Raw genomic sequence first — 23,274 nt, 5'->3', positions numbered from 1 at the left:
GATTGGGGGAACTTCCTCCTCCCAAGGAAAATTGGCAGGTTCCCCTTCCCTGAAAGTGATGGTGATTTATTTTGGCTAATAGTGGATCTAAATTACTTAATCTTTTTGCTGCCATTTCTCACTGATGAAATAGAAAGAGCACTTTCTTCTCCCCAGCCTTTCTCTTGTCCCTTTAGTGTTTCAAGCTCTATAGAGGCAAGAGGGCTGTTTTTTTAATATATATATAGTGGTGCTCGGCATGGGGGGAGGCAGTCTTCTGAGGGGCCCGAAGTCACTATTATACTACTAGTAATCAGTAATATAATAATAATTAATAAAGAACAGAGGCAAGACTGCAATGTGATTTAATGTTAAACTTGTATAACTTTTTTGCATAATAAAATCATTCTGTTGCCCAGATTGACATCTTGGGCCTAATTTAGCAAGTGCTCTGCGCCCAGAAATCCAAGGGAGTTCTGCACATAGATCTGTCACAGTACTGGGGCTGGGGTCTATTTTCACGTAATTTCACTTCAGAGTTTCTAATCATTTTTTTTATAATCACCTATCGGCAACTGTCTGAAGCAACAGAACTTCCTAGTATTCCAAATATGTTACAAATTCTGTAGTTTTATGACTTCACTCAAGATGAACAACATAAAATGAAAGAATTGATATGGAATTTTTTAATGAGAATTCTATTAATTGGAATTGCACCAATCTTCAGGCTTCTGAACTGTAGTTTTTCCTTTTCCCCTATGTTTGAGTTCTTCTGTAGCATTACATTTACCGATAGACTTATTCAGATTTATAAGGCTAACAGGAAATACCCAGTAAAACATTTTGGGTTCTAATTCTGCAGTCCTTTGCAAAGATTCAGTCCACTCAGTCAGTTGTCCTGCTTATATGAGTAAGGCAAGCAGAATTTGGCCCTGAACAAAAACCTGATCCTTGAAAACCTTACTCTAGCAAGTAGTACCAGTTGACTTCACTGGCTTTGCATGTGCAAGAACTGGACCGTTGGTAAGTGTTTCAGGATTTGGGGTCCTGGGATATTTGAAGTTTTTTGCTCTTCTACATATTTGGTACAGAGTTACAGATATTGTGTTCTCCAGATAATGACAATTTTGGAGCTTTTGAAAATGTTGTCATGTTACTAATAATTGAAAGCATGAAAGATCTTTAATTTGTGTGTGTATTAACTTGTATACCTATAATATAGTAGTGTAATTAGAAAGCTCTGTAATCTATGAAAACTCTGAATATTTATGAACAGTTAACATTTTATTTGCTTACTGTATGGTTTATAATATTTTTAGTTAAATGAGACCATCTTTTCAAAGGATTTGAATACAGATTTTACTTAGGATAAGAGACATGAGAAAGAACACTGCTCACTAAATTATATGCATAAACCCCATGAAGCTCGAACAGTTGATATTTTATTTTTTTGGTAGAGCAGCATGAAACAAATGCTTTGTTTTGTTCGTGCAAATGAGAAGACCATTATAATGCAAAGCAGTGTCCTGGAAAAAAGCAAATGTGCTTTTTCTGTTGTAAATATCCCTGCTAAATGCTGCAGTAATTGCAAGCAGAGCGTGGTGTTTTTTCTCTCTTCTTTTCATTGATATATTTTAACAAGTCCTCTTGAGACTATTAAAACGTCTTAGTTTTTGGAACATGTGGTCCAGCGGGGATAACTTTGTCCACAGATGCAGTGGGTTGGCAGCTAGATTTTGCATGTCTTTTCATTTCTTTCCAGATTCTATGACCCAGTGTAACCTTTGGTCTCCCTCGGAAGGCAGGGGTGAAGGAAGTATGAGCAGGTGACTGATGATCACTGTCAATACAGCCTGCAGACAATATGGGAATTACTTTAGCAGTCTCTCACTTCCCTCCACTCCCCCATCTCTTAAACCAACAAATGCAAATAGCTCCATTCCCATTTGCTAGTATTTCAGTGCTGCTGCCCAGGCAGCATGGGCTTTGTTGTAGACTTGCTTATTCAAAAAGGCAGTTTGAATCCTAGTAAGAAGAAAAATTATCTAATGGGACCTAAACCCCCTTAATGGTCAACGCGGCTAGTATTTGGCCCTCTGGAATATAAAGGTAGGAAGATGATGAAAATGAACATATTTTATATTGTATTTCAACAGTACAGCAAGACCGGATTAGTACTGTTTGCATTGTTAGCCTTTGTTTAGTAAATAATATCAATCCTTTTTACAAAGCAGTTGAAATTTACCCACTGTGTAGAAATGTGTACCTGTACTCCTAGAACCTGTTGGCATTAACATTTGTCGTTGGGATTATCTGTGTATTTAAACATTTCATTTACTGTGCAACAGAGACTATGAAAGCGTTTGTTAGATTTCAGTATAGCCAGACAATGCATCTATGAAGCACATATTTCTTTGCAATTTCTTGACTTTATTTATTAAGCACAGAATTGTATGGTCCGAATAGAATAGCTGTATTTTTTATTATAATCTTGTTTTGCTTTCCAGATATGTTGTCTAGTAAGAGTAGTCACTTGGAAGATTCAAAAGCATAACATAAAAGAGTGATGTTGTTTGTATTGGCTAAAATTCAGTTAAACTTATTTTAAATTGCTACTGTACATGAAATCTTGTAAGTACTATCATGCATAAATAAAAGGAAAGTGATTTCTTTCCTAATTGAGAAGCTCCTTTTTTCCAGTTATCTAGAGGTAGAAAATATATTTAATGTAATGTATTTAGGATTATAAATATTAGTAAAAAGGACTTTTTTTTAAAAAAATTGCTCATCAAGGACATTTGATTCATAAATGAATTAAACAAAACATGTTTAACGTGTCCTAAAACCTTATTAACTTGTTTGAATAGAACTTTTGTTTTGTAAGCATCTAAAGTGTCATTTTGGGAAGTTCGGTTCAGTTCACTTTACCTTGACACTTTCTCTTCAAATGATTTGTTTGTTAAAGTTAAATCATTGGGAGAAGTACTTATAAAATGAAAAGCACCACTTAAGACAGAGCACTGGACTGCTGAGATGCACGTCACATGTATGGGTAGGCATTGTTGTATAGACTAATGGTAATTGTCTGTCTAGATTCCCTTGAAAGTGTAACTTCTAGTTTTATTTGTGGTGGGGTTTTTTTCTCAAAATATATCTTCGATCACTAATAGCTCAGCAGTAACAATTTTCTGATGTACACAAAACTCTGGAAATTAGAATAAAGTCTTAAAATCCATCCCTTTCAGCTTGCAGTAGTGTTCCAGATCAGGCATTTTAGCTTTGGTTATGTCAGTTCAGCTTTAACATTAATTTGGAATTTCTCAAGTTTTGTCATGTTAAGTACAGGTTCATAGATTTTAAGGCCAGAAGGGACCATTATGATCATCTGGCGTGTGTTATGCAGGAGATCAGACTATAGAATATCATTGCGTGATTCCTGAATCAAGGAACCTCATATGCTTTAGTTAAGCCAGAAGTTCTTTTTAGAAAGACATCCAGTCTTGATTTAAATACTTCACATGACAGAGAATCTATCAAATTCAACCTTTTTGTCTCGTATTTCTTTTCCTTTGTATGTGTACATGTGCACACATACATGTGGGTGGGGGAAGAGGGTCAAGAGAAGGCTTATTTTCCTCTGTTTTATTTGTTTGTTAGTTTTAATTGAACTTTTGCCTCTCGGGGTGCAAGGGTTGTCCGATTCTCTCTGCCTTTTATTTCCTCACCACTTCCTCAAAAGCATCTATAGCTCTGTTGATCAGCCTTCTCATCAAATGACAATAGATAAGTTTCCCTTGGAACCAGTCATTGCTGTTTGAGTTGGCCAGAGGAGATACTGGAGACTGACATAACATTTTCCCATCAGTGGTATATCTGTGTATGTAGAAACTCCTTCTGTTGCTTTTTAATATCAGTTTGTTGCCAAGGAAGTTTATCATAAATTCATCATAATGACTTCAGAGCACAATCAAATAGGTGAAAATACATTATTAACTAGGAGGCTCTTATAGAAGAGAGATCTGGTCATGGCTTCCAGCCTGTTATCATCAGGCTGTGATCTAGTCAGATGTGAGCTGCATAGGGTTAGCGAGGTTTGTATTTGGTGGACATCCCACATAGGAAAACTTTGATATTACAGGAAATTAATAGGTCATTCTTTTACCTTTGAGTCATGTTGAATCCAAGTCTCAGTGGGCACTGTGCTGCTCGAGGACTTTCTTTCAAATGAAATTTAAAACTGAACTGCTGATCACGCAGTGTAATTAATCTTTGCATGCAGTGTTGTTGTAGCCATGTTGGTCCCAGGATATCGGAGAGACAAGGTGGGTGAGGGAACATCTTTTATTGGACCAACTTCTGTTGGTGAGAGAGACAAGCTTTGGAGCTTACATAGAGCTCTTCCTCAGGTCATATCCACCTTGTCTCTTTAATTAATCTTTGGCATTTTTCTGGGTGTTAAACTTGATTTCCCGGACAAATTCCCAGTTATTAAGATTTTGACTATCAAAACGTTGTTCCTCTTTACTTGGATGGTATTCTTCACTTTCTGCTGTGCACAGTTGAATAGTTGACATTGTTTTGCCTGTGTGGCAGCTGCATTTAGAGGTGGACAGATTTTTTTTATTCTGTAGAATTTGTTAAGCACTTTGGGATCCTTCTTGATGACAGGCACTATATGAATGTAATAGTTGTGGTAGTAATGGAAACTATGAGAAACATCTGTAAGGTGAGTATATTCAAATTATCTCTTTGTTTTTGTCTGAAAACGGTCTCTTGTAGAAAAGTCCCTCTTCAATATATATTTTTTTTGGGGGGGGGGGGAAACAGGACTGGATTTTGTTCTTTCTGGATTTAGTTAAATGAAGTAGTTTGATACCAAACACTTGTTACATTAGATAGCTTCATTTTACACTGATTTTAAAATTTAAATTAAATATGTAGCAAGTTTTTTAAATCATTAGAAAAGTTGCTTTTGTAGTACGAAGTAATCTCTGGACAATGACACAAATACCTTCAGAGTCTGGTATTAATTTTGAGGTGAGTTTTTTGTTTTTCCCCTCAGTTTCCATTATAAAAAGAGGTGCAAAAGCCCAGTCTTCCCCTTCCAAAGTAACCCGGCGTTCAATGCAGTCTCCACAGAAGTCTGCTCCAGTACCACCACAATGTGGCAGGAAAACAAGTCGGGGCAACCCCCCTGGACAATCTACAATTCCTAGGAAGGGAAGATCTCCTAAAGCCATTCCTCTGACAAAAAACACCTCTACTGAAAATCTCAAAACAAGGAAAAAAGGTTTAAAACCTGGAAGAAAGGTTAGTTACAGTTGCTACTTTAATTTGTATTGTGGAACTTTGTAGTGATTCGTTATTTTGAACATGCTGTTTATAATTCCATGTACAGTCTGATGTTGTTTTTCCTTCAAGCACTTATGGCTTGTCTCCACTTGAAATTTACCAAAATAAGTATTCTGGAATTCTTATTTCGAGGTAGGCCACCATGTGGACACTCTTATTCTAGAATAGAGACCCTTTTTCTGATTTAGATTAATCCACTGGCTTTATTTATTATTATTACTGTTTATTATTTACTCTTCCAGAATAGTTTTTTCAGTAAATTTCCAAGTTTAGACAATCCCTTAGGTTATTAGATTTAATTGTTTTCTTACTGAAATAAATGTTAAGTTTGCCCAGTGTTTACCTTACTTTAGGGCGTGTTAGAAACCAAGGCTTTGTGTATAATTTTAGACTGGAAAACGTAAAAATGAATTTCTTCTGAAATTCCATAAAAAGTTATTACTGCTGCGTTGAGTAACATGTTGCTTAAGTTACTATATACGTGATATAAAATTCACCCTCTCCATCAAACAGTATAAATATAAAGCTCTGCTGACTTCTGTAAAATGACTCATTGGTTAAAAATAATAAAGGTTCTGTCTTAGCATTGTTTGAACAGAGTTTATGCTTATATAGGATGATGTTTGGTTGTTTTTATTAATGTCTTCCATTTTACCACACACTTTACCCAGAAGAATATTTTAATTAACTCAAGAAATATTATACACACACACTTTTTGAAACATGGCAGGTATTACAAAAGAATGATGAAAAATATAAAAAGTCCCATTGACTACATTGGGAGTGCCACACTCAGAGAGCTTGTGAGATTCAGACTGAATATCATGAAGACTGCACATCTTAGAACAGACATTAAATATAGCAAAATGCCTTATGCTTAAAGGCCGCTAGAGTAAACGTTTAAGGCCAGTTCGGACTGATTAAGCCTTTTTCACAAGTTCTTTTTGTGCTAGTTTGAAAATATATAGTTAAGGAGGTCAGTCTTTGATCAGTACATTGTGAATTTGTTTGAATTTCCAAATAATTCTCAGGTGGGGAAGCAGTCCATTCTGTTGTAATATCTGTTTATCAACATGTTTCACTGTTTGTTATCATTATGTAATATTCAACATTTCCATCTCTGCAATAGAAAATAAGCTTATTTTGCATGTAATGTCTTTCATCCAAATACTTCCCAATAACAGTGCAATAAAGTTCAATGCAAAATTCCACTTACCTGTATTTTGACACCTTACCATCTTTCTCCCAATATCAATACGTAGTGTTTTTTATTAATTTCAGTTCTAATATGAAAGGAAAACATTTGTTCCCTTTATATCTGTTTTTAATGTATTATTTTTTAAATGTATGCTTTAATTTATCAACGCAAGTAACCAGACTACTGTAAAAACAGACCACATATTTCAGTATTTCAAATATGTGGGCTGTACCTTGGTCCTTAATGAGGATGTGGGGAGTAGCCAGTCAGTATATGCACTGTTGTGTTGTTGAAGATGTTTGTCCCTCCATGTCTCCCACATGAATGTTCATATTATTTCCTTTTCATGTCTCCATCTCTTCACATGTTGAATTTTCCTCTCTGTTATCTATGGCTTTCTGTGCTATGGAATAGCAATGGCCCCAAAGTAGAGTGAAGTCACCTCTTGTACAGTTGTATAGAGAGACTTTTTGGATTGTCATGCCTAGGAAGTTGGAAGTTTTGCCCTAGCTAACTACAGTACATGTTTATTCTCTGTGTCCAGGATGATTTGAGTCCTTTGTTACTGGATATTTAGGTGCACTGGGAAGCTGCCACTGACTGCCCTGTTCAGTAGAATATTATTCCATCTGTTCTAAATGATCTGTGTCCATCATCAGTACAATATAACTCCTGCCACCATATTTATTATCCTTACAGCAACGTCAGTCACCACCCAATGCCAAATAGACTCTCCAATCAGCCCTTTCTGGCCTGTTGACCTTTACCAAATCTCAGTCCTTGCCATGTACCATAGATTTCATAGCAAGCTAAAGCAGTTCTTTATAGATGTTGCAGCAGTGCTCAGAGTGAATACATAAACTGAAAGTCCTGTATTTTGGTTGTTTTAAGATACTTAAGTGAAAAGTCACTGTGTCAATATAAAATTGTTTCCAAAATCACATGATGACTGTAACTATCATAAAGTCTTATGTGAGAACGTTTTTTAATAGCTGAGTAGCTTTTTAATGCAATTTTTGGCAAAAATCAATCTGAGTTGGTTCCCAGCTTAAGGGAAAGATTGTCATGTGCACCTTTTCTCATCCTTTCCCATTCACAGTTGCACAGATCATCTCCCTTCCCATTTGTGATCGCAGCTTCCTTATGGCAACTGTTTACATGCAAAAGTGATACAGAAGAACGTTTAGTCTGGGTTTTCCAAACGCACCTGAGGGCATTATATTCCCAAATTTTATTGAAGGCCAATGAGAGCTGGTTTCCTAGCTGTTGTAACCTCCTTTTGAAAACTCCAGCCTTGGTGAATTTTTAGCTTTTAATGCAGGTCAGGAGCTAGCAATGAAGAGAACCCCCACCACATCACCAGCCAGCTCTCTGCTGTCTGCAAACGGCAGGCAAACTTCTGTTTGAGGTACATCTGACTTAGGTCATAATGTTAGTGTAACCCTTCTGCCCTTCAGAGTTGGCAGCAACAAAGGTCGGGTTCAGTATTTAGGGGTTTCATTCCAATAACACAATGCAAAACCAGCTTGAGCCCCCACCCAGTGACCTGGGACGAATATATACCACCCCCGCTGTGCGCCTCCCAAGAGGCAATACTTCCCCTCTCGCAAGCACAGAGTCTGAGTGTAGCAAAAACCTTTTAATAACAGAGAGAAACAACGTGGCATTATGTTGGTGAAACACCACTAACAGGATTCATAACACAACCCATGAGCAAAAAAAACCCACCCCAAGCAAATTGGGGTGTGACCTTTCCCTTTGGTTCTTGAGTCCAGCAACCCAAAGTCACCCAAAGTCCCAAAAGTCCAACAACCCAAAAGTTTCTGTCCCTGGTCAGTGCAGCACCAGAGTTCGAAAGTTTATCTGCAGAGTTTTACCTCCCAACCTGGGTGGAGATGGGGGGGGGTTAAGGGGCACCTCATGTGGTCCAAAGTCGATTGCCCCAACCTCTCCATGGGGCTCCGCTCTGCTCCACCAGCCGTCCCATGAATTGCTCCGCTCTGCCAGCCGCCCCCATGAGCTGCTCCAGCCATCCCACGAACCGCTCTGCTTCAAGAGCTGCTCTGCTCTGCCAGCCGTCCCGCAAACTGCTCCGCACTATATCTTCAGGCTCCCCCACTACTTAACACAACACTCAGTGATTTCAGCTTGTATAGGGGAACCTCAGTGCTGGTGCACTATTGGCCCAAAGTGAATTCAGCTCAGCAGCCTGTAACTAGACTCCTAATGGAATCAAAATTAGCTCTGATATTCCACAGTGGAGAAAGGAGGAAGTGTAATTAGCATGTAAGGCCCTCACCAGGGGGCCCATACCACCAGGTATTAATACCTGTCCTCAGCCTCTCTCCATTCACTGAGTTTTGGAACCCATGTCCCTTGCTTAGTGAGTGCTACTTAGTTGATCGCGAGTCCCTCCATCATAACAAAAGGCCAAGTACTGTTCCACTGTTCTTGATTCACATAATCAGGATAATAACAATTTATTCTTCCTGCCCCGATAACAGAGAAACTGGGGATCCCACAGCAGCCAAAGTGACCATTTGGGCAGCTATGGGCTCATGCTAGGTGGGGTGGGTGTGCCTATGCAAATGAGATCAGCCCCTGAAGTTCTTTTCCACAACTTGCCCCAACTCACCACCAGATGTCAGGGTGGAGCTCATCGTGACTCTGCTTACATTAGTTTAAGTACTAGCAATAAAGAAGTGTATGTGGGATGTATGAGTGCATGGGAGTAGCCATTTTTTAAAATGTCACCTGTTCTGATGAAGAAAAATGGGGAATGTGGGTAGAACTGCTTTAAAATCCCCTGTATTTTCATGTATGCTTACAAAGTTTATTAGAACATTAGAATATGAAATGCTTCCCTGGTGTAATAAAAGGGCCAGATTGTGGCTGCTCTGTGCCTGTGTGTACTGAGAACCCCTCTCGTGTTCCATTTTCCAGTGCATGAGGCGCCTATAATTTGTAGCATGAAGGGGTGGAGACCGGCCAACCTGTGTTGTGTAGAGCATATGCAGTGGTAGCAGCCCTCGTGATTTTATCATAAGCTTTGCGATTTGGTGTTTTTACTTAACGTAGACAAGTGATCATGGAGAATCTCAGCAAATTTCTAGTGTTTCTGGTTGCAGAGAAAAGCTTGAAAATGTGACCTGAATGTATCTTGAAGACTCAAATGAGAAAGCAAATAAAGTTCCCCAAATCTATTATTTTTAAGACAATCTCACATGTTCGGGGGGGCATGACACCTGTGTCTATTAACATTTTGCACTAGCAATATTGCATGAGCTCATCTCTCTGTGCACCAACTTGCAGCTGCAAGGCAGTGCTTAGAGAAGCACAATCTGCATCTGCAGAACAAGTATAATAGCAGATGAGTGATCTTGTTCTCTTTCACCCTCCACTTAACACCTCTGGAGGCCTTCTCTGACCTTCACAGGCTCAAAGCCTTCAGCTATCTTCACAGGAGCACTAAATCTCCCCTCATCACCACACCCCCTCTTCTCCTAAATTCTTACATGGCCTGGCTCTTAAATCCGCACATATGAATGTTTATCAAAACCAACTGCAGATGCAAAGAAAAGTTAAGTGGAGCTGAAAGCAGAAGGCAAGATACATTTAGCGTGGTGGGTTTTTTCCATTTAGCTTGAAAGTGAAACAGGATCATTAGTAACATTTCCACACCAAATTCACTGTTATGCTACTTCAGATAATCTGCTCCAGTGTAACAGGGCACTACCACAGCTGGAAGGATGAGGTAGTTATGGCATTGAAACAAAACTTAGCTGAGGCTATACCTTTAAAAAATAATTTGTTTGGAGTGAAAAGAAGAGTAATGTTACAAATGCAGTGCCATCAACTGGCAAGCTACTGATCTGACATAAACGATTTCTTTTTCACGAGTGACTTCTCATTATGCATGTGTTATTTCTTGCAGTTTTGGTGGCTTGTCTGGCATTTCCTTTCACAATATTAGGGCCCTATACAGTATTGTATTGTGTTTCCCTGTAGTACCTTAGCCATGAGGAGGCCGCCTATGGGAGCTGCCTGCCAGCCCAACCAGCCTAATCAGAGACTTGATCAGCTCAGAGCATGAGTGAGGGAGAGTAAACTAACATGCCAAGTATGTGGTTGATAAGAATTAGACAGTTATATGAGCTCCCTATTTCTTGGCACCTTTATTGCCTATTCTCAGTTTGTCCCTCTCTTCTCTCCCTTCTTAGGCAGAGGGTACACTGGAGCTGGAGGTGTAATTTCAACTCAAGTAGACGTACCTGGTCTAGCTCTGATTGAGTTAGGGCATGAAAAAATAGAAGTATAGCCGTAGCAATAGGAGGGGCTACCCACCCCATGTAGTTCCTTAAGGTTTTACCCGAGATCATGCTTGGGGCAGCTAGCCCATTCTGCTACTTATGCCGCCATAGTTATGCTTTTATTTTTAGAATGCTAGTTCAATGAAAACTAGCACAGGTACATCTGTCGAAGCTGGAAATTACACCAGTGTAGACATACCCAGAGATGACTTCTTTCAGCCATGTCACAAAGCCATAGTGCAAAGGTCTGGCTGTCTTGTTTTAGTTAAATACCCTGAATGGGTTAATGTTTCTAGAACGTCTTCCTGTTGGGGAGTTCAGTTTCACTGTAGTAGGTGGAACTCTGAAGGTGTGTGTTCCTCACCTCAGTAGTGAATGGTGATTGATAGTGCATAGTTCATTTATGAATGAGAATTGTTTAAGAAAGGGTCACTTGCTGATTTTGTGTTTTGGGGTTTTTTTAACAGAAAAAAATCCTGCCAGTGAAATCTCCTCCTGCACCTTCTTCTCCACTTACTTCTCCTGAAGGGGACAATGGCAGTACACAGATACATAAAGATGGAATTGGCATTGCTGGTGCAACAGCAGCAGTTATATCCACAGGTATAAAAGGGCACTCTGAATGTATGAAATTACTTCCCCTGCTAAATAAAAATAATTATATTGTTTTATGCTACTATTATTCTAAAACACCTGCTGAAAATAAATTGTTTTGCTAACATCTTCATATGAAAATATATTTTTATATTGCAGTTCTCCAAATGTGCTTAGGTAAGCCTGGTATTTGGTGTATGTGCAATGGCAAGAAACACCAGAACTTCAGGAATTTGATGTCTGGTTAGCATGCTTTTTGGTGTGTAAATAGGAAAATCCATTGCACTTTCAGTAGTCGTCCATAGCCTGGAGTACGATGCTTGATAAAGAAGAAAGGACATGCTTTGTCTTACCGTACTTCCATCCCAACCAGTAGCAAATGACTGATTGGGATGGAAGTAAGGTAAGACTTTCTTACCTTACTTCCTACTTGGTAACAGTCAATGTTGGAAATGACTGTTACCAAAAGGCCATCAGACACTACTGTTACACTCCAGAGAGTATGGAAATAGAGATACAGATGCGTCGTTCGTCACTGAAAAAACAAAATCCAGGAAAAATGGGCCAGGTTAAAACAAGAACTCATTTCAAATGCAAAGGCAGTGAACTATATTATAAAATGGGTGGTGGAAAAAGGAGTAAGCTAGTTAGAACTACCTCTGAGTAGTCTCTTTATTACACAGTTATGGGACAATTTGTAAATTGTCAGCTGTTCAGTCGTCGCCAAATCGTGGGACTTGCTACAGTGCCCCCCCCCCCCAAAAATGGTGGGAAAAGTTTGCTATGTTTTTAATGTTTTGCCATTTTTAAACTGCTTTTACAAAGAAACCGTACCTCTGCTTTGTCTCCTCTACGTCCTTGCAGCTACCCCTCTTTCAGTGCTAGACAACATTGGGGCAGAATAGGCAATCATTTCATACTAAAGGAAACCTGTCAGGTTTACAAACATTATTGAGCCCAAATAAGAGTTTAGTAACATATTTTAGAGAGTTTTCCTGTTCTCTCCACATCCACGTTTCTGCCTCCCGCAGCTTCTGCTGTCAAACAGAAAATAGACATGAATGCAGAGTTCAGGAGCATTAGTCTTTTTACAAGTATCAGTTGTTTGAAAAATCTAAGTTTCATTTGAGCACAAATAATACTGTAATTCATTTTAAAAGAACAGGTTTCTTTTATTTTATTTAATGCTTCAGTCTATTGCCTTACCACCAAGGCATATCCTTATTAGACCACAATAAATCCTGGTCCCACTGCAGTTAATGGAAAAATTTCTATTCACTTCAGTGAGGTCAGGCTTTCACCCCTTATTTTGTCTTGTTGCTTAACCACAGAGCATGATCCCTGTGATAGGTCTGAGTTACTTCAGGTGCCTTTCTTTTCTTGAACAGACAGTTGTTAGGGTTTTTTTTGTTTCCATAGAAAGTGTCTTCCTAAAATGAACTTGACTGTTTTGGAAGATTTTAACTCTAGAAATAACACAGGGCATTTTAAAGTAATGCATTTTATTAAGGTCTTCACTTTGACCCCTGTATTCTTATAGCTCAGAGCATCCACCAGGTTAGGTGTAATGTAACAGAACCCATATGCAGGTGGAGTTCAGTGACAAGCACAGATGGGTGTAGGCTGGGATAAACTCATCATGGTAGTGTGATGTAGGAGGGTTTTGGAGGTTGATTTATCAGGTTGAGAAAGAAGGAAACGAATACTGCTGTGAATGGCTGCTGGGTTGGAGATATTTGTCATGGAGTTTGGCACCATCATTTTGTTGTGCAGTAGGTATAATTTTAAAAGTAAAAATACTAGAGAACCGAGCTGCATTTCGTGTCAATGTGGAGACAATGCAATGATGATGCCATTTTGAGCATCCAGTGCAGAGAGATTGCCCTAGAGTTGCTTTAAAATATACTGGGCTGCAGAGGGGAGGCACTTGAGTGCAATGTGGTCTGCTAAAGGGGACAGGGGAAGCCTGGGTAGCTAATAATTTTGGTACCTGGTCAAAATCCTGTTTTTACTTCAATCTGCCAGGATTTCATGACTTATGCATTGCATGCTAAGTTGCTGATTATTGGTAAACCATGTTATTAAAGAAATAAGTGTATGCACAGAAGGTGTATGGTGGTTTTGCATCTTGTGTGCATCAGTCGAATTCAATATGACTTTCAGTGAGAGCCACTGAGATACTTTTTGATTGAGTGTGATTGTGCCTGAAGTGGGCAGATTCCATAAATATGGCTTGTAATTTTTCAGTTTGCGTCTATGTTAACAAGCATGGGAACTCTGGACCTCACCTGGATAAGAAGAAAGTTCAGCAGCTTCCAGACCACTTTGGGCCAGGTCCTGTAAATGTGGTACTTCAGCAGGCTGTGCAGGCCTGTGTAGACTGTGCCTATCTATCCAAAACAGTCTTTGGATTCCTCAAGTCAGGGCATCATGGAGGGGAGATGATAACAGGTATGCAAAGTCCTTGAATTTTTCCAATTTGTTCACTGGGTTCTGTTTGAGAAGTTTGAGTGTGGTGTAGAGTAGGGGAGTGGAAGTAGTAGCAAAGCAATGATTAACATTTTTATGTTACTTTTGTAAATCTTTAAGCAAAGCTAAGAATACCTAACTGTGGCTACGTTTACTGGTGGCGTATCTACGGCCAGCACTGAATTTACATCTTAATATAGGGTATAAAATGATACAGCCAGTTTTCTTAATTTGAATTCAGCAGTGACTATATAAAATTACATATTCCATACAGCATTGTTCGATATTTTACAAAGTAAAACTTGCATATGGGAGTAAATAGCCATAGCCAAACATTTGTCAAGTAAATTCAATGCAAGTCAAAGTTCAGCTTTATTAATTCATGTCTTATCCATACAGTGTTTGTCGTCTTGATGCTGTAACCAAGTAGGTAAAAAGTTTAAAACTAATCTGCTTAGGTTCCAGATAACTGATCCCATATGTTAAACGGAACTGCTGTTGCTTCCCTTTTTTTTCTGTACTAATATTTTAGAGGTGTTTTAGGGTCAGTGTTTGAGCACCTATGTCCTCTGCTACAGGGTTCTCAACCTTTTACTCCCCCCCCCGCCGCTATAAAAACTCGACACCCCAGCTGTGCCACAACTGTTTTTCTGCATATAAAAGCCAGGGCCGGCATTAAGGGGTAGCAAGCAGGGCAGTTTCCCAGGGCCCCATGCCACAGGGGGCACCACGAAGCTAAGTTGCTTAGGCTTCAGCCCCGGGATGCAGTCCTGCACAGCAGAGCTTCAGCTTTCTGTCCTGAGCCCTAGCAAGTCTAATGCCAGCTATGCTTGGCAGACCCCCTGAAACCTGCTCAGGGGGCCCCAGGCCTCTGGTTGAGAACCCCTGCTCTACTACAGAATGGGTTTATTTCTTATATATGGTAAGGGCAGCTCTGTAGATAAATTATCCTCATAGCTCAAACTCTCAGTATCTGCATCTTGTCATTTTTTCCCCTTCTGGGTTGGCAATTTTCTGTATAATAGTAAGACGCATTAATTCATAATTTCATCACTGGCAGTAAAAAGGGTTTGACTTACTTTAATCTCCTTATATTAATACCAGATGTGAAAGATGATTAGTGGAGGGCAGGTTTATTTAAGCTCTCATAAAAGAACTCGCTGCCTAACCGTGTTAAAATACAGCATCCTGACCCACATGCGGCAGAACTTCTCTGATCCTCACGCACAATTTGCATACCAGTTTGTTCCCAAAATGGAGCTCTCACCTTATTTCTCAAAAAATACATTTTTATATGTACAAGATATACTACAATATGCTTACTAGCACATTAAGTATCATCATAAATAATTAACACCAAAAACTGTCAAATTGCAAAAACAAAATACATTTTATGATGCACATTATCCTTGCTTTTTTTGATTGCTTACAAGGGACTAAATCCTGGCCCAAGGGTTGTGTAAGTAAGGGGTGTGAATTGAACTAGGCAGACAACTGTAATTTTGTTTCCTGGAGGATTTAGTGATTTTTAAAATTTGGTTTAGTTCCAATTTGGAACAAAAGCGCAAAATTCTCCACAGAAGAGAATTCTTGTTCTTCGTCCAGCTCTCCTGGGAATCCAAGCTGATGAGGAGTCACAAGTGAGAGCCCTGGGAGTCCTGTTCTCGGCTCCCCATCAGTCTGCTAGTCACGCTGCCAAAGAGCTGGGCAGGCAAGCTGGAAGGAAAACACTGGGATCCTAGCTGGTTTCTGGCAGAATGTCATTGAAATTGAACGTTATCCTCAAACATTTCAGCTTCAACAAAATGACAGATTCTGTTGAAAAACTGTTTTATCAAAAGTTTTTCAACCAGCTCTAGGTATGAACACTGAGCAGGGGGAGGAATTGTTTAGCAGAATAAAATGAGGAGTAACAGAATAAAATTAAGAAAGGGAATATGAAGTCTGAATATGAGGAAAAACTGATCCTTTGGCTTGTGGAATGATGTCCCAAGGAAAGTAGTGGAAGTTCCAGTGTTTGACAGTTTTTTTGAATAGACCGGACAAAACGCTAGTAAATATAAAGTAGGTTGGGCAGCTTTGCAAAATTCAAGCTGGACGCTCAGGTAGAGTTAATATGTTTGGACTGGTTGGTTAAAAAACATAATTTATTTAATTAACTTTATCATAGTAAAGGATAAGCAAGTAAATTGTGTCTGGACTCGTGAATTGTCTTGACAAATTGTCTTGTCTGCAGTGACTGGCAGATGGACAAGATGACCTTAAGTTTCTCCCACCTCTAGATTCTGGGACAACAGCTGTGGAGCTGGGGAAACCACCAAAAAGCTATCACACAGGGAGCAGGGACCAGGAGGAGTTCCCATTAATGTTTTTTAAAATAGTATTTTCATTGGGGCTAGGAGGTTTGCAGGTGATATCACACATTCTCCCATGATTGCCATGGCGCATTGTGAGGCCTCGGGAGAGCTTCTTTTGCCCAGATTATTTATTGGGTTTGTTCTATAGTGATCCTCATCATAACAACTGATTATTTTACAACTATTACTGGATTTACTCTCGCAACATCCCTATGAGATGAAGAAGTATATTTCCATTTTATAAAGGGGAAACTGAGGCACAGAGAGTAAGTGGCTTCCCCAAGGTCACATGGGAAGACCACAAGACCATCCTGATGGATCTCGGATTTGCACTGTGATGGACCTTGCTGTTTTGCAGTCTGTCTGTCAGGAGGTGTATGGGAGGCAGTGTAGCCCATTCAGTCTCCTAACTGATTCAGAGCTGATTCAATCTGCTCCTTGGGAACCTACAAAATAACTGTCTTCTGTGCGTGACTCTGAAGTGGTACAGTGAGTCCTTAAGATTTCATTTGGACTTCAGAGTCTTGTTAATCTAGTGACCTCAGTGGTTTCTTTGCCACAAAGGAAAGAAGGGCCAGGATTTGTCCCTAATTCAGTAATCCTCAGTGCATCATCCAGTTATGAGAGCAAATGAGTATGGTTCTATTGTAACATTTTTATACTAAATTATATTTACTGCATTTATAAAATACCTGTACAACATCGCTTCGCATTAGAGGGGTTATTTGTATCACTTTTCTGATATTAGTTTAAATCACTCTAGATATGTTTTTAAAACTGAATATATTGCCCCTTATTGATGATGGAATGATTCTCAGCATGGTGTGGCTCCTAATTCAGATTTCTGTGATTTAATAGAAAGGTATTGTTTTTGAAAGTACACCTCTGTTTCCCTATCAGTGGAATATGATGCTCTCCAGCGCTGCTTATTTTTTGTAGGGAAACCCTCATACTAAACTCTTGCGTGCACCCAAATCGTACTTTTGAGCAGGAAAAGCAAATTTAACATTCATAGCAACTTCTTTTAATTTAACAAAAATTACATGTTTGTTACCTGTTAGATTTGTGATGTGTTACATTATACATTATTTCTAGTTAGAAAGAACACAGCTAATGCAATGAGAATTGCTCATCTATAGGCCTGGAATTAGTGTCTTAACTTTTTTCATCTCACTGTTTGCCAGAAGATGATGCTTGGCTTTTCCCTAAACCATTTTAATTCCTATCGATGCTTTTAATACAACAAGCTGTCATGGGATAAGAGGGAAGGTCCTCTCATGGATTGTTAACTGGTTAAAAGATAGGAAACAAAGGGTAGGAAAAAATGGTCAGTTTTCAGAACAGAGAGAGGTAAATAGTGGTGTTCCCGAGGGGTCTGTACTGGGACCAGTCCTATTCAACATATTCATAAATGATACGGAAAAAGGTAAACAGTGAGGTGACAAATTAGTAGATTATACAAAACTACTCAAGATAGTTAAGTCCCAAGCAGACTGCGAAGAGCTACAAAGGGATCTCACAAAACTGGATGACTGGGCAACAAAATGGCAGATGAAATTCAGTGTTGATAAATGCAAAGTAATGCACACTGGAAAACATAATCCCAACTGATGGGGTCTAAATTAGCTATTATCACTGAAGAAGGAGATCTTGGAGTCATTGTGGATAGTTCTCTGAAAACATCCACTCAGTGTGCAGTGGCAGTCAAAAAAGCTAACAGAATGTTGGGCATCATTAAGAAAGGGATAGATAATAAGACAGAAAATATCATATTGCCTCTCTATTAATCCATGGTACGCCCACTTCTTGAATACTGCATTCGGATGTGGTTGCCCCATCTCAAAAAAGATACTTTGGAATTGGAAAAGGCTCAGAAAAGGGCAACAAAAATGATCAGGGGTATGGAACAGCTGCCATATCAGGAGAGATTAATAGGACTGGGACTTTTCAGCTTGGAAAAGAGACAACTAAGGGGGGATATGATAGAGGGCTCTAAAATCATGACTGATGTGGAGAAAGTAAATAAGGAAGTGTTACTTACTCCTTCTCATAACACAAGAACTAGGGGTCACCAAATGAAATTAATAGGCAGCAGGTTTAAAACATACAAAAGGAAGTATTTTTTCACACAACACACAGTCAATCTGTGGAACTCCTTGCCAGAAGATGGTGTGAAGGTCAAGATTATAACAGGGTTCAAAAAAGAACAAGATAAGTTCATGGAGGATAAGCCCATCAATAGCTATTAGCCAGAATGGGCAGGGATGGTGTCCCTAGCCTCTGTTTGCCGGAAGCTGGGAATGGGCGACAGGGGATGGATCACTTGATGATTACCTGTTCGGTTCATTCCCTCTGGGGCACCTGGGGTTGGCCACTGTCGGAAGACAGGAATCTGGGCTAGATGGACCTTTGGTCTGACCCAATATGGCCATTCTTATGTAACATATAAAATAAAGTATAAGCATATCACCCTTCGTGTTGTCTAAGATGCATGTAATAAACTGTCTGTTCTTGGTGTCCTCACGTTGGCTGAGTTCCTACTTACATAAATAGGAGCTTGACCTGCACAACGATTGCTGGAATGGGGTCTGTAATGTTGAATAACACAGCTTCTGAAAATGGCAAACCAGTTACTCCAGCCATCACTGTAATTGTAACAGGTGACAGTCTGCAACAGACGAGTATGAGCAGTTCATGTTAACAAATCAGGTCCCTCGAAAGCCCCCAAGTACTATAAAAGTTTTCTTCTGTTTTATTTCCGGCTGTTCAATAAGCAAATAACACAGACAATGTTTAATTTCTATCAGGGGAACTAATCTGAATTTACACAGATGTAACTGAGATCAGAATCTGTCCTTTTGAAGGTAAATTTGCTAAATAGTCTCATAAGATACCAGAACAATTGTTTACCTCTTTTTTTACCTCTACACTGTTTTAATCAAAGCAAGATGTATTATATTTTAGTTAGTGGTGGTGTTGTACTCTACTTCCTGGTGTTTGGATGGTGTCTGACATCATCTTCTTACTCACAGCCGCCTTTGACGGGGAGAAACACGCCATCAATCTTCCTTCTGTAAATAGTGCATCGTTTGTCCTGCGTTTCTTGGAGAAGCTCTGCCACAGTCTGCAGTGTGATAATCTTTTTAGTAGCCAGCCCTTCAGCCCTTATATGGGGAGTGCACATAGTCCTACGGAATATGATAGGAACAAACCAGGTAATACTAAATTATACATGTTTTGGGGTGTATGGTTATTTTGTGCAATATTTTTTTTGATCAGTCCTCCTACAACTTGAATTGATTGAAATGAGTACTAGTAAAATTAGTCCTTGTGTGATGGGGTTATTTATACCACATGTGGAAAAACTTTAGAATCATAGAATATCAGGGTTGGAAGGGACCTCAGGAGGTCATCTAGTCCAACCCCCTGCTCAAAGCAGGACCAATCCCCAACTAAATCATCCCAGCCAGGGCTTTGTCAAGCCTGACCTTAAAAACTTCTAAGGAAGGAGATTTCACCGTATTGTTAGGCAGTTTCTTTTCTTTAGGCAAACAAGGAAATGTATACGTCCCACTGTGATGCTGCAGAAGATCTAGTTTAAACTTTACATTTAATCTGCTTGATTTATGCACGTAGTAAAATATATTTAAATCACAGCAGCAAAATATTATTAACTGCCTAAAAGAAGTTTGCCCTATAAGACTCAATGCAGCCCCCCTCTACCCAACTGAAAGATGCTTCATCCTGATTTTCTCTTTTTCCCTTCTGTGACCATTTCAAAGGTGTTGAGACTACGTAGAGTCTATCATAGGTAGGGAGAGAAACCAGGATTTATAGATGGCTGGCTGTAGTGGTTTAGGAAATGAGGAATCCATTTCTGCAAGTGGAGAACACAGCACCCCACCCAAAACAGCACCCCTTACCTTGATTGCAAGGACAAGCATGGTACCCCTGCAGTCTCCTTCTGCACCCAGCTGCTGACTACAGTGTCAGTAGTATCCGGGACTTAGCCCATAGTGAGACTAAGATAATTCTATAGAAAACTGAAGAAGTGAGAGTTGAAATGAAATAATCCTAAAACTAAAGGAGTAAGACCAGAAAATGATGTAGAAAAAAAATCTCTCTCTCATAATGAAGGTCACCATCCGAAACTAAAAGCATTAATGTTAAAGATGTTTAGTAGGGCTGTCAAGCAATTAAAAAAAATAATTGCGATTAATCGCACTGTAAAACAATAATAGAATGCTATTTATATAAATATTTTTGGATGTTTTCTACATTTTCAAATATTTTTATTTCAGTTACAACACAGAATACAAAGTATACAGTGCTCACTTTATATTTATTTTTTATTAAAAATATTTGCACTGTAAAAAAACCAAAAGAAATAGTATTTTTCATCCACCTACTACAAGTACTGTAGTACAGTCTCTATTGTGAAAGTTGGACTTACAAATGTAGAATTATATACAAAAAATAACTGCTTTCAAAAATAAAACAATGTAAAACTTCAGAGCCTACAAGTACACTCAGTCCTACTTCAGCCAATCGTTCAGACAAACAAGTGTGGTTACAATTTGCAGGAGATAATGCTGCCTGCTTCTTGTTCACATTGTCATCTGAAAGTGAGAATAGGTGTTCGCGTGGCACTGTTGTAGCCGGCATAACAACATATTTATGTGCCAGATTCATATGTCCCTTCATGCTTCAACCACCATTCCAGAGGACATGCATCCATGCTGATAACAGGTTCTGCTCGATAATGATCCAAAGCAGAGCAGACCAACCCATGTTCATTTTCATTATCATGAGTCAGATGCTACCAGCAGAAGGTTGATTTTCTTTTTTGGTGGTTCGGGTTCTGTAGTTTCCACATCGGATCGTTGCTCTTTTAAGACTTCAGAAAGCATGCTGTACACCTCGTCCCTCTCAGATTTTGGACAGCATTTCAGATTCTTAAAACCTTTGGTCGAGTGCTGTGGTTATTTTTAGAAATCTCACATGGTACCTTCTTTGCATTTTGTCAAATCTGCTGTGTAAGTGTTCTTAAAACGAACGTGCTGGATCATGATCCGAGATTGCCATAACATGAAATATATGGCAGAGTGCAGGTAAAACAGAACAGGAGATATACAATTCTCCTCCTCCGAGTTCAGTCACAAATTTAATTAACACACAGTTTTTTTACGAGCATCATCAGCATTGAAACATGTCCTCTGGAATGGTGGCCGAAGCACGAAGGGGCATATGAACGTTTAGCATATCTAGCACGTAAATACCCTGCAGCGCTAACTACAAAAGTGCCATGTGAAAGCCTGTTTTCACTTTCAGGTGACATTATAAATAAGAAGCGGGCTGCGGTATCTCCTGTAAATGTAAACAAACTTGTTTGTCTTCACAATTAGCTGAACAAGAAGTAGGACTGAGTGGACTTGTAGGCTCTAAAGTTTTACATTGTTTTGTTTTTGAGTGCAGTTATGCAACAAAAAAACTACATTTGTAAGTTGCACTTTCACAATAAAGAGGTTGCACTATAGTACTTGTATGAGGTGAATTGAAAAATACTATTTCTTTTGTTTATCATTTTTACAGTGCAAATATTTGTAATAAAAATAATATAAAGTGAGCACTGTATACTTTGTATTCTGTGTTGTAATTGAAATCAATATATTTTAAAATGTAGAAAAACATCCAAATTATTTAACAAATTTCAATTGGTATTCTGTTGTTTAACAGTGCAATTACGGGAACAAATTATTTTGCCCCGGCAGTGTGCTCAATCAGTGGTTCTGTTATTTCCTCCTTTTTTTTCACAAGTTTAGTTATCTTCATTTTATTTCTTTTACTATTAGTGTATATGGTTAGACCCCCCCCCCATATTTAGCACAGAGGGGCATCCTCTGCCCATAGGGTCAGGCAGGCCCCAGTCTCCAAGCTTCAAATCCTCTGCCTCCTGCAGGAAGCCCAGGCCGATGAGCAACCCACACTGTAGCTGTCCAAAGTGTCTGGGGAAGGCTCACATGCAAGAGCATAGCCAGATCTGCTGCCAGTTCAAGCCTCATATGAAAAAAGACAGGGAGGCTAGGCTAAGGTCCATCCTGATGGAACCTGCACTCAGACTGGCATTGGAGCCAAGCCGGTCAGACTCTGCACCCAGTACCTCGGCATTGGTTCGGGGTGCTTCTCCGGCGGCATGGGTCTCTCAGCATCGTTCCCCTTCACTGGTGCCAAGGAAGAAACACAAGAAACAGTGGTCGAAGAGGGGATGCTCCCTAGAACTGAGTAAGGATAAGCCTGGCGAGTGCAGCAGACTGAGACCTGTGTTGGACCACTCCTCTATCCCTGCTCTGCAAACAGCACTTTTGACTCCACCCTTCTGGCAGGTGCTGTTGAGTCTGGTGCAGGACCACCCATCAACACCGGAGAGTCATCGTGGTGCCAAAGGAATAGTGGTGTCATCCACCCCGGAGGTGTTTGCAACAGCCAGGGGACCAGATGGCTCTCTTGGTATCACCCACTCTTGCGGGGTAAGTTCGAGCACTGGCAAGGTCGTCAAGCAGTAGGGAGCATGTTGCCCCAAGGTCCTATCCAGCATTGGGTCCACTGGTACTGACCAGAGGAAAACCGACCCTGCTGATGTCGGCGAAGTCTTCCCAGCCATAGCACCATTCCCCAGACCCTCGGCATTGGCTGACAGAGGTGAGGGGTACCGTCCCCGCAAGCTGACTCATTCTCAGAGTCGGAGGTGGAGTCGTGCACCCAACCAAGGGGCCAATACCAGTACCCGAATTATGTTCTATCAGATCCTGATGTGAGGCCCCCTCCAGGAGCCTGGCCTGATGAACAGCAGCCTATGCAGGTCCAGCGGCCTTTTTGGCATTCGTGGGGTTTCCCCTCAGTACAGGGACTGCTTTCCAGCTGTTCGTACTTGGCGGCGTCCAGGAGAAGGTCCCCTCTGCCACCCCACCTGACACAGACTCTGGTACCAAGCCCGGTATTCATACTTAGGACTTGG

General features: G+C 39.8%; 1 protein-coding gene across 5 annotated transcripts in view; it reads left to right on the top strand.

Moving 5' to 3' along the window:
- Positions 1-23,274, top strand: part of SCML2 (Scm polycomb group protein like 2) — a 150,269-nt gene that overhangs the window by 109,382 nt on the left and 17,613 nt on the right. For all 5 annotated transcript variants that reach the window (XM_043537923.1, XM_037901144.2, XM_043537927.1 and 2 more), the window contains 4 exons: positions 5,042-5,289; positions 11,307-11,442; positions 13,681-13,884; positions 19,292-19,474. In XM_043537923.1, coding sequence (XP_043393858.1) covers positions 5,042-5,289; positions 11,307-11,442; positions 13,681-13,884; positions 19,292-19,474 — 771 coding nt within the window. The remainder of the gene's footprint in view (positions 1-5,041; positions 5,290-11,306; positions 11,443-13,680; positions 13,885-19,291; positions 19,475-23,274) is intronic.

This window comes from Chelonia mydas, chromosome 1 (genome assembly GCF_015237465.2).
Source record: "Chelonia mydas isolate rCheMyd1 chromosome 1, rCheMyd1.pri.v2, whole genome shotgun sequence".
Lineage (NCBI taxonomy): Eukaryota > Metazoa > Chordata > Testudines > Cheloniidae > Chelonia > Chelonia mydas.
Note: the sequence above shows the minus strand (reverse complement) of the source record. Positions and strands in the feature narration are given on the sequence as shown.